Source organism: Monodelphis domestica, chromosome 8 (genome assembly GCF_027887165.1).
Source record: "Monodelphis domestica isolate mMonDom1 chromosome 8, mMonDom1.pri, whole genome shotgun sequence".
Taxonomy (NCBI): domain Eukaryota; kingdom Metazoa; phylum Chordata; class Mammalia; order Didelphimorphia; family Didelphidae; genus Monodelphis; species Monodelphis domestica.
In genome coordinates this window covers 179932220-179944510 of record NC_077234.1, presented here as the reverse complement: position 1 = coordinate 179944510, position 12291 = coordinate 179932220, and the positions used below count along the sequence as shown (strand labels likewise).

Below are 12291 nucleotides of genomic sequence, written 5' to 3'. Positions count from 1 at the left end.
TTCTACAGCAACTTTACCATCTTCTTTCATATTGTTTTCTATTGAAATAACAATATTTGACCCTTGGGTCCAGAGATCACACTTTTGAGGAATCAGTTGATGTAACTTCTTTTAACATTAGGACAAGAGAATAAAGTAAGATTAGTGTTGAAGCCAAACGGCCCCACAATTACAACTGTTCGTGAAAACTTAACCAAAGGACATAGTTTAGAACTTACTCACTTTTCATTTCAATCCTCTTACTTTACCCAGATGTTAGATTTTCTTTACTCAGCTCTTAGATTGTTCTAAAAGTCCCAGGCACATGAGTTAATTCTTTAACCAATTCTTAGAGTCCTAGAAATTATGTATCTTTACATTTTCAAAATGTAAACATGAAAATAATATTGCTTAGGTGATGCAGTATATAGAAGAACCATTTAATGTTTGGTAGAATTTTGAAAATACAGAAAAAAAGTAACTTTTCTCATTTGTATTGTACATATACCCTCCAAAGGAACATAGCCATTTTCCCAAAATTTTATACATCCTAACAATTAGTTTTCCTTTGGATCTATACTTAGTGGAATTCAAATGTCACCCACCTTAGAAAATATTCAAAGTTGAACAAGCATAAAATTAATAACCTTAGTGCTTCAAAAAGAATAATTCCTTGACTCTAATTTTTATTCAGTAGTAAATAAAATTACTCTTAAGCAACAAGGGAACTAATGTAAATAGTCTTATTAAAAGCAAGGTAATTTTTTAAAACTTGAAAATTAGCAATTAGTTTTGAAAATGAGCATTGTTTGTGAAAGTATTATTATTGTTGTTGTTTATATCCCTTTGTATTTGTTTGATTTGGGTTTTATTAGAGAAGGGCTTATTCTTTCATTTAGGCTATACATTCAGTAGACACTCAAGATCCAATCACCACTACAATAGTAACAAGAGTTTTTCCCTACTTCATTTTTATCATTGGTGAGTTTGTCCATCTGTGAGGCATTCTAGTTATTACCATTCCCAGTTGTTCATCACATTGGTGCTAGGCTTAGTGGGGATCCCCAATCAGTTTAGCCTACTGAAGCTTTAACACATATAAACTCAAGCAATTCACTATTTATTCCCAGCATCCATAGTAACAAGGATTACAGGTGTCAGCCACCACAGGAGCCATTTTACCATTTTAAACCAAACATTAGTATATTCATAATCCCCAATTCCATATTTCTCATTTGTCTTGCTTTGCTTCTTCAATCTTTCTGAATAATAAGGATAATAAGATTAAGGAAGAGACATTCTGGATTGAGAGTTACGGTGGTGATAGACAGTTGCAAAACTCAAAAACATCAACCAGAAGCACATCCTCTTCATTTTGCTTTCTGATGTTTAAATATTATATTCCTGAAATGCAAAGAGGATAGTTGCCTGTCTTCTGTGGGTTAATAGTGACATGTTTTCTGTGAAGTTTCCACCTCTCACTTATTTTTGAGTCTTAGCTGTTTATCATTGCTGATCTCAATTCAAGGTCTCCCTAACATGTAGACTCTTAGAAGCACAGCATGGAGCTGGAAGAAACTTTGGAAATCCTTTCATCCAACTTTATATTACACATCATGAAGCCAAGGCCACAAATGTGAAGCGACTTGCTTGAACTGACTCACACAGATGGAAAATGTGGAATTAAAGAAATGAGCTTCTGTAAATACATTTACAAAATAAATAGCTGAAATTATATTCCTAAAATTGGCTCAACGTTTAAACCTACATTATCACAGGCTCTCCCAAGACTTGCTCCCTAATCTCTATGTATGACATTCTCTCATGCTACTCCCCATAATAGACTCTGTTCATCCAGGTTGATTTGCAGCTCCATTCTAGTTTTTGTCCAGTACCCTCTTGTATCAGCCTTTGATCATTGATCCTCCATGTCTTGAATGAACTTATCATCCTCCCCACATTTCTATTTGTTGAAGTTCCCCTCTTTTTTCAAAAATCAACATAGTTTCCACCTCTTCTTTAGAAATTGTGTTGTTCTTTCCTTACCCCAAAGTAAAAATGATCTCTCCTGCAAATTTGTTATAGCACTTGACCAAGATCTTTCTATTTTACTTTTCTCACACACCTCTTACCAGATTTATTTGTGTATACTCCATTTCTCTATTTAGATTGCAAGTATATTAATAAGAACTGTAGTGTTTCTCTTTGTTTCCTAGTGCCTAGCATAATTTCTTGAAATAATTAGAGCTTAAAAAGTATTTGTTGAAGTGAACTCAGATATTTCAGTTGGTTCTACATTATTTACTAGAATGTCTACTCCATAGACAATACTCTTTGGGGTAAAAAATACAAAGATAAATAAGATAGCGCTGATATCTGAAGTGCTTGCAATCCCAATTAAGATATGACAAGTTAAAAAAGTAAATGAGAATATAGAAAATGCATAGGATAGGGGGCAGCTGGGTAGTGGATTGAGAGTCAGTCCTAGAGACAGGAAGTCCTAGGTTCAAATATGGCCTCAGACACTTCCCAGCTGTGTGACCCTGGGCAAGTCACTTGACCGACATTGCCTAGCCCTTACCACAACTCTTCTGCCTTGGAGCCAATACACAGTATTGACTACAAGATGGAAGGTAAGGTTTTTTTGTTTTGTTTTGCTTTGTTTTTAATGCATAGGAGGCATACAGATCATTTATGAATGGAATAAAGAATTAAGAGATTATTTCCAGGTGGAGGCAGTGCTTGTGAAAGAAGTGACATCAGCCTTGATCAAGGAAGGATTTGAATCAAGTGACAAAGATCCAGGATGGAAGGGTTGCTTTTCATGCCTAAAAAACAGAATAACCAAAATCATAAAGATTTGGAGGTGGGGCACATTGATGTTTCTCTGGGGTTTAATAAATAAGCCTCCATTTTTCCCAAATCCTCATGCTTCTCAGGAAATAAGGCAACATCTTAATCAGAGCTGAAATCTATCTCCAGCCTTTCAATTTCTACCCTTCATCTCTCTGTGTTAACAGCTATTGTTTCTGATGGCTAATGCTGTTGATATTTTGTGAGTATCACTAAGCATTCTCAAGCTGTCTACTTGTATCAGCAGTACCATCATAAAGAGGGTTGCTAAAGTCTTTTTGTTTGTTTGTTTTTTCCAAACCAATTATAAGCCAGTAGAGTTTGAAAAGGACAGGGCCAACTGACTGGTAAAAAGATAAATTTTGAAAGAACATGAGATCTAATAGAGTTGAACTCTTTCTCCGAAGCTAAAGTAGAATCAGATGGATTTTTTTGTCACTGTGTTTTTTATTAATCAGGAAACAAAACCACATTCCCACTTTGGGGTCTGCTTTACTAAATAAACCTAGATTTTCAACTGTTTGTTTTCCTTTTTCAGTCATGCCCAACTCCTCATGACCCCATTTGAGATTTCCTTGACAGAAATACTGGGGTGGTTTGTAATTTCTTTCTCTAGCTTGTTTTATAAATGAGGAAACTAAGGCAAACAGGGTTTTAAAAGACTTGCCCAGGGTCACGCAGCTAATTAGTGTCTCAGGCCAGATTTGAACTCTGGAAGGTGAGTTTTTCTGACTCCAGGTCCAACATTCTATCTACTGTACCACCTAGCTATCTTCCTCTAGTATCTACTAACTTTCCTCCTTATCTCTAGTTTCTCCACACTTTACTCTGTCCAACACACATTGCCAAATTAGTCTTCTTTAATTCTGCTTTTACTGTGCCAGTCACCTGCCCCCAAATCTTCAGCAGCTCCCATTTGGCAAAACAGAATAAATTCCAGCCTCCTCAGTTCAGCAGGAAATGTCCTGCATATTCTGAAAGCATCTTGTTCTTTTCTCTCTCTCTCTCTCTCTCTCTCTCTCTCTCTCTCTCTCTCTCTCTCTCTCTCTCTCTCTCTCTCTCTCTCTCTCTCTCTCTCTCTCTCTCTCTCTCTCTCCCCCCCCATTATGTCATTAATGTTAGGAACCCCTTTCTCCCTGTAGCTTAGAGTAATGGAGTTAGCTAGGGCACTACGAGGTTAAGTGACTTATCAAGGACCATGCCTTCTATTGCAGTGGTGGATAAAGCCTAGTCTTCTTACTTTGAGCCTGACTTTGTCTACTATGCCAAGGTGCCACTGAGCTCTGAATCTGAGATGACCAAGAGCAAATTTTTTTTAAGTCTATAGACTTAAATAGGACATATCAAAAAGAGATAATTTCTTTGTTAAAAAACTTGCCACTGTGCTCAAATACGAGTCATTTGGCATTCCTAGCTATCTCCTGTTACTCTCATTCACCAATTATGTTTGAGACTGTTTATTCCTTTCACTGTCCCTAGAAAGCACTTGCTTTATTGTTTTCTTTCTTCATGCTTCCCCAACTTGGAATGCTGTCTTCATCTTCTTTATCCCAATCTTGCCCATTCTATAAGACTCTTCTCAAGTCCCAGATACCCTCTGTAAAACCTTCTGCTGACCATCCCCAGCCTGAAGTGCTCAGGCATTTCTATAGGATCTTCTGCTTGAGTCATGAGCCCCATTTCTCTTTCCCTCTGAAACCCTCTTTAATGCCTTACTTCTTTTTGTAGCACTCATCCCCGAGGATACCTAACATCTATTTATTGTTTTCTCTACTCAGAAATTAATTTTTATCTGCTGATTAGTAAAAGGAAATATAAGAGTTTAACATAAAGACAGCAAAGGTTACAAAATTACTAGGGTGTTTAAAGCTAATCCTAGCTCTCTAGGCTTATGGGAAGAGCTGTGGGCCTCAGTTTGTCTTCAACTTCAACTATGTGACTTCCAACACGGTTCAGTTCAGGTTAAAATGTAATTAGGAAATATTTAACAAATAAATAAAAATATAGTAAAACATAGATAGCATTATATTTCAAAGTAAATAAAAGTACTAAGTAAAATCTGGCCCTCAGAGATCCTTTAATGTATAGATCATTGGCGCCATTTCCATTTGTGTCTGACACCACTGGTCTTTTTAGCCATTTATTATAAACTCATATTTTAGATTTTGTCCTAGAATCAAAGTCTAACTCTGTCAAGGATGACTGTTGAATCAAACTGTAGGTTTCCTACCCCCATGAGCTTCAGATTGCTAAGATTCATAATCTCTTAGAATACACTGGGTAGTCCTATTTCACTTTATGGAACCCTTGGCTCAAAAGACCTTTCCCTATACTGTCCCCCAAGATTTCTTCCATGATCATTAGGTTGGCCTAAAAAGAATATTATAGCTATCACCTATACCCACCCTGAAGGTATTTGTGGTTCTCATTCTTTGGAAATCTTATCTTATCCCTCGATACCTCATTAAAAAAAAAAAAGACCCTTTTTTATCTAGTTTCAAAAAATTCCTATCTCCTCATCCTAAATCAAAAAACCCTAGAATCTATAGCCAAGTCTCTCTTCTGCCCCATGCGCTCTGTCCTGGGAGATTTCATTATAATGTTATAGATTTAGACCTAGATGGGATCTTGGAGATAAGATGATCTACAGTATTCTAAGATGATTAAAAGAACATAGATTTAGTCCAAAACCCTACATATGAGAAAACAGAGGTCCAGAGAGGTAGAGGCACCTATCCTAGTTCACATAAGTAGTAAATAGTAGACTTAGCATCTGAACCTAGGTGTAAATACTTTATCCCTGCTGTTTTCTTTTTCAGAAGGAAATTCAATAGTTGCTTGAATCAACTGGTTTAGTCTGTTAGGTGATATTCATTTCATTTCTTAAGTCTCTTGGCTGATATCATGGGTCCACTTCCCTTTTAGATCAATGTGGTCATGATTTCTATTATGTTAGAGCTTGCCTTCCTCCTGACACCTTCAGGAAGTGTCCCTTGCTGATTGAACTTCTTTTCCTATTTGGGATTAATGAACCCAAGTTGAACTCCCACCAAATTCTGGTTTCCATTTGGGTTTATTGGTTTAGTTAAAGTAGTAGATTAGTTCTTCATTCAGGGAATGAATCCAACTCTATCGACCAGTTCTACCAATTTTATAATGTTTTCAAATTAAGGACTCCTTCTTGGACTTCCCCTCACCTCATCTCCTGAAAGAATAAGTTTTCTAAGATGAGGGTTCATAGTAAGAAAAAATGCTTTGAACATTAAATGATCAATCATTGGCAATTCCTTCCTCTTTCCCTAAACAAAGAGAATGGAAGAGAATCAAAATTTCACACTTTCAAATTAGATGATAAGTTTCTCGAGGTCAGGACCCTTATCTTACACATATTTCTATTTTATTTCCTTGCACATTAAACTTTACATTTTATTTTAGTAGAAAAAGTCAGTGAGAACATTGTTGTGTGAGCACATGGGCCAATATAATGTGACATCTTATAGTTAACACAGGAGTCTGTAGGCACAGAACTGTGAAATTAAAGTCTATGTGGGCCCGCATTCCTTACCTCATCCCTGAGCTCCATACTCTGCCAAGCTCTTCCACATGGAAATTTGGAGTGATTTCTTTACTAGTCTATCTTACCAGAATGGAGATACTTCTTGGGCTATATGAAGTCCATCAGGAATATGGCATTGCCTGAGTATGTTCCAGGAAACTTCTCAAGTCTTATTTTTAAATTAACAGGACCTGTGTTATCCTTTTTGTGATACAGAGAAGTTTTGTGAGAAGCTTTAAGTGATTGAAATATGGCATTAAAAAGCAATGGGGGCGGTGCAGCTGGGTGACTGCTGGGTAGCTCAGTGGATTGAGAGTCAGTCCCAAAGATGGGAGGTCCTAGGTTCAAATCTAGCCTCAGACACTTCCCAGCTGTGTGACCCTGGGCAAGTCGCTTGACCCCCATTGCCTAGCCCTTACCACTCTTCTGCCCTGGAACCAATACACAGTATTGATTCCAAGACTAAGAGTTTTAAAAAGCAATGTGCACAGTAAAAAGCTTAAATTACGTGGATAATTCAATATGGAAAAGTGGGAGTTGTCTAAAACCAAAATTTTATTAGGGCCTGGGGGGAAAAAAGACATGAAAAACCATTAAAGAACTAGAAGAAAGCAAGTGTGGATGGGAGGAAACTTAGTGGAAAGCAATTGGATCTCTTAATTACCTGGGTAGATATTCAACATCTCCACCTAGGAAAGAAATAAGAAGTAAAATGGAATATGTTGAATTTCGAGAGAGATAAAGATAAGCATATGAAAATGACAGCTATTAACATTGGTGTGTAGAACTGAGTTTTTTCTAATCAAAGTTTTTTTGGGTGGTCCTTTGGAACGAAGGCTATGTAGTACTTATGGCAAAGAGTTGGGCTTAGCAGTCAGAAGCATTAACTTTAAATCCTGGCTTTAGTATTTACCCGATTGTATGGCCATTTACAAGTCACTTAATGTATTTTCAGTCTCCGTTACTAATATGATGGTGATAATAAATTATCCTGCTCATCTCAGAGTTGTTGGAAGAAGCCAATGAGGCAACATATCTGAAGCACATTGTAGACCTGACACATTGATTGTTCTCACATGGAAAATACTTAGTCCTCATTTAATTCGCTTTAAAAAACAATTCCCTGTAAACATGTGATACATATAGTTGATAATTCCATAGAACCTAAGTGGCAATAGAGGAAGGGTACCTTTTTTCATCTTTTAATCTCTTTTTTTCACCCCTCCTTTGTCTCATCTCCATTAGATTGTGAGCTCCTTGAGAGCAGGGACTTTTGGGGGATAGTTTTGCCTTTGATTCTCTAGCATTCAGTATAATTATAATGTCAGGAATAGAGCAGGCACTTAATAAAATGCTTTTTGACATGACTCGACTCTTCCTGGAGCCATTAAAAATCTGCCTTCTTTTTTTCCTGAGGGTGGCCATTACTCACTTTTATTATTATTTTTCTTTTCAGAGTGAAAAATCTGGCTAGATCACCATGACCTCATACACCGGAGTATAACGTTAACAACAGAAGCTGCTCAGCATTTGTTATTTCTTAATCTGAAGCTGCTTATGGTTTACTTTTCTTTTCTGATCTGGGCAGTGCTTAACTTTTGAGATGATAATGGACTACATTGGACAAGGAGTCATCAAAGAAAGGAAAACGACCTGCCTCACTTGTTTCCTGTTTTTTGGCATCTATCATCATGCTGCTGTTTGAGAAAGTTAATTGAAGAAGCTACTCTATAAAAATCTGGACCTTTTTAGCTGGCCACCTAAGGGTTGGCCAATGCCTTCATTTCCTTCTTTCTTTCCTCCTTTTTTTCCCCCTTTTCTCGCCCCTCCCTACCCTTATAAAGACAAACTGTATTTATCCCTTAGCATGCTAGGAGATTCTGTTAGCCCCCACTGAAGCAGTAAAATCTGGTATTTACTGGTATACTCTCAAAACTACCATAGTCCTACCTCAGTTCAAAGTAAAACCGGATTTGTATTGTTGGGGTATGGCAGGACCTCCTTTCTATTTCTATGCTGAATGTTTCTGAAGAATGGTCATCAGCCTTATTGAACTTACTCAAGTGTATACATACAGCAGCTTGCTGGATCTCAGTTTCACTAGCTGTAGGGTTCCTTTAGAGACAGAAAGCTCACAATGGAACTGAACCGTCTCAGTAAATGAACATTTTATGTTTGGACTTTGAAGATGGATGCAGAATAGTTCTAATGTGTAACTAAAGCAACCTAAGTTAAAATTCATAAAACTCTATAGGGGTTGAAGTGGGGGTGGGTGGGGAAAGGGGGGCTGGGAAGGGGCTTGGGGAGGGAATGAGTATCTCTTTTTTATTTGACAGACTTGTTTAATCCTCTCTATGTAGATGTTTATGTAGGTACTTCGAATTGCAAAAGCCTTTTATCTTCTTTACAAGCTCAAATTTCTCTGCTACCCCTAATATTGAGCTTGCATTTCTTATAACCAAAAATCCACATAGGCATGCTAGCAATGCAAGGGTGGTCATGGGTGTTTGGCAGATAAAAATATTATCTTTAATGTAACGCTATCATGGCGGCCAATATGGCTGCTTTGTACAAAAAGAAAAATGAGGCATTCCAGCCACAGACGTTAAGGGAAAAAGAAGGAAACACTGCAGTACTTGTCACTTGTCTCAAAGTCTTGACAAGGCTACCCATGTTTTATGTTTTCAGTGTTCTGAAAATAACAGTATTGTGGCAAATATCACAGATGTCACGTAGAACTGCTGACTCAGACCAGCAGAATCTTATGTCATCTTGCTGCTCCTTTGAGAAATTCGATTGGAGAGGTGGCATACCTTTTTCTCCATGGGTACAGCCCCAGTGTCTGCCTTCTGATGGTCACGTATGTATTACACAAAGTCAGTGTAGATGTGAAACTTTTGAGAAGTTTCATGCTATGGGAAAAAAATAAATACATATGATTACATCATTGTGAAAAAATGCATTAATCCAATGAGGTTTATTTGAGGAAGACCAAAAAATTAAATGTCTTACAAATCCAGTTAACGGCAATGCAAAAGTCTTCCTGCTTCCATGCTGAACTTTTAGAACAGAGGATTGTATTACAAGACAAAGATGAATGTAAAGTAATCCCCCGAACATTTTTAACGTTTTAATTTTCTGGGATTTCACAATGCAGCACTGCATAGGCCATACAATACTAGTTTGAAGGTCAATTTCAATGTATAATATGCTTTATTAAAAGGGTATAAAATGTTCTAAAATTTTTATTTAGTTTCGGAAATAAGATGATGGGTGATATTTGCTATGTAATTCCCCAACTAAAATAGCACTGAATGTGGAACCTGCTGAACACAATAGTGTCTTGACTTATATTTTGAAGTAGTCCTCTGTACTTAACAGTAAAGTCATGCCACTATAGGAAATGGTTCATATTCACACTGCAACTTTAAAAACAAAAAAACAAAAAAAAAGTTGACAATGTACTAAAAATTCCTCTATCCTGTACATTTCACAAAAGGCATATGCAATATTTACATTTTAATTTAGTTTACAGAATGGAACCAAAATGTATAAATGTTATGTTTGCTAAAACTTCACAATGTATATTGGGTCTTTGTACATTTTGCCTGACTTACCTTAAATTTAAACTATTTTTTGCTATATAAACTTTAACAGTTATTAAACAGTGTTTTCTTTTTGGGTACGTATCGTTTCTGGATATCAAGATGTTAAATATATTTCTTGCTATTGTGATATGACAAGAGACTTAACTTATCTTGCTCTGTCTTCCAATGTACACGCTGTATATAAGGATAAATGTGATGCTGCTGGAGACAAGAATTAATGGAACTAGAATAGTGCATTGTATTTAGTCTGTATTGATCATGGATGCTCTCCTTAATAGCCATATGCAATAAAATAAAATGCATTATTTATGAAATGAAGTCTTGAGGACCTGCTTTCTATAGGGTTTCTGAGTTGTGATATAAAACCACTTTACTCTTGCTCTTTTTAGGTAAATGAATAAATATTAACATTCTGAAAATATTGCATGCTTTTCCTATTTTAATTCTAATGAGATTCAAAAATAGTCTTTCTTAAACATTTTCTCCAAAATTGCCACAAAATTAAATTTGTATAAAATCAGAAGTGCCCCCTAAAATTTTTTCCTAAAAAATTAGGGAAACTAATTCCAAAAAGTAGATGCAACTTCAGAGAAAACATCAAATAATGTTTTTTGACTGGTCAAAGTCAGATGGAGACTAATGAAAATCATGCTGCCTTGTTAAATAGAAATATTTAGCAATGATTTATAAAAAACAAAGGCCTTTAGATTTTTATTCTTGTCCCCTTTTCACTTTAATTAAAGTCATTTGACCAGAGCATCTGCAAACCATGAAACTATTGTGGCTGCCACTAGTTTATAAAAGGTACAATAAAATGAGAGGATGAAAAATCCTTGAAAATTTCAAAAGACATTTTTTAAAAAAGATTACCTGGAACTGGTCATATTGAAGCATTTGGGAAATTGGCAAATAGCTTCTCTGGGTCACTTAGACATTGTTTACCTGCTCATTGGTTATACTAACTGCCCCGTGATTGATAATTGTTGGTCAAACTGATCACTAGTCAAATCTACATCGATTGATTTGACCTCAAGTCACAGTCAAAATGGTTCTTAAAATCATTCCATGCAGAAGGATAATCTTGACTTGTCATTTTTAAGAACTCATGCAGGACAGGAAAGGGTCATGTAGCATTAACCTGTAAGAAGGGACAAAAAAAATGACTAGATAAATAATGAAAGAGTTAATCCAGATACTCGTTAAGATATTGGAACTATTCATTTAAAAATCAATTTGAAAATCCTTAGGAAATCTCAGAATGCTGGACTGTAATTCACAGGGATCAGGAAAGAACCAATTCAGTTAGGTTATCTATTATATCAATTTTAATATATTTTTTATTCTGACCCGGGTGATGGGCTCATCAATCAACTAAGGAGACCAGTCTAGGGTGGTCCACTATTTTTAGGAAGGCAATGATTGCACTAAAGAGTATAATAACTCAGAGTCAACTTGAGAGAAACATAGCTAGTGGTCCCCAGAAGGGTCATTCTTGGTTCTAATATTATTTAATATCTTTAGCATTGATGTGGGTGATGGGCTAGGCAGGATACTCATTGATTCCATGAAAAAAACATGAGTTGAACAGGCTTGCTTACAATATCACAGTAAAAAGAAAAAAATAAACAACAACAAAAAACAAACAAACAACAACATCAAAAACGCTAGGACTAGGAGTTCTAGTTCAGAGCTGACACCTTGGTTCTGGTGCCAGTTCTGTGAGCAAACTACATACCTAGCTGTGTGGTCTTAGTTAAGTCCTTTAGAATGTAAGCTCTTTGAGGGCAAGGACTGTTTTGTTTTTTGTCTTTGTATGCCCAAATCCTAGCACAGTGTCTTGTACCTAGTAGCCACTAAATAAATGTTTGTTGAATTGATGTCACTTCACTGCTGAGCCTCAGTGTCTTCATCCATGAAAATTAGAGGTTACTCTCAGTTTCTCAATTGTGTGTGTGTGTGTGTGTATGTGTGTGTGTTGAATCCCTTTAACAATCCAGTGGAACCTGTGGACTTCTCAGAATAATTTTTAAATGCACAAAATAAAATATATAGGATTACAAAAGAAATTAGTTATATTAAAATACAATTGTCAGTTTTTTTTCTAAGCTAATAGGACCTTAGGTGGAGAACCCCTACTGTACATACTGGTGAGCTTTCTAGGTTAGGGGCCCAAGTCTCATTCATTTTTGCAAAGCCTACCATTGTACTTGTAGAAGTAAATCTTGTTACTGATAAATTAGATTGGTCTGTAAGGTAATACCCCTGACCTACCTCTAAAATACCCCTCTAAAACTG

The 12291-nt window shown here is 36.3% G+C and overlaps 1 protein-coding gene across 1 annotated transcript in view; it reads left to right on the top strand.

Moving 5' to 3' along the window:
* IRS2 (insulin receptor substrate 2) overlaps window positions 1-11883 on the top strand; it is a 39278-nt gene extending 27395 nt beyond the window's left edge. The window contains exon 2 of the mRNA XM_001375228.4: window positions 7845-11883. Coding sequence (XP_001375265.3) covers window positions 7845-7849 — 5 coding nt within the window. The 3' untranslated portion in view covers window positions 7850-11883. The remainder of the gene's footprint in view (window positions 1-7844) is intronic.
* The last annotated feature ends 408 nt before the right edge of the window (window positions 11884-12291 follow it).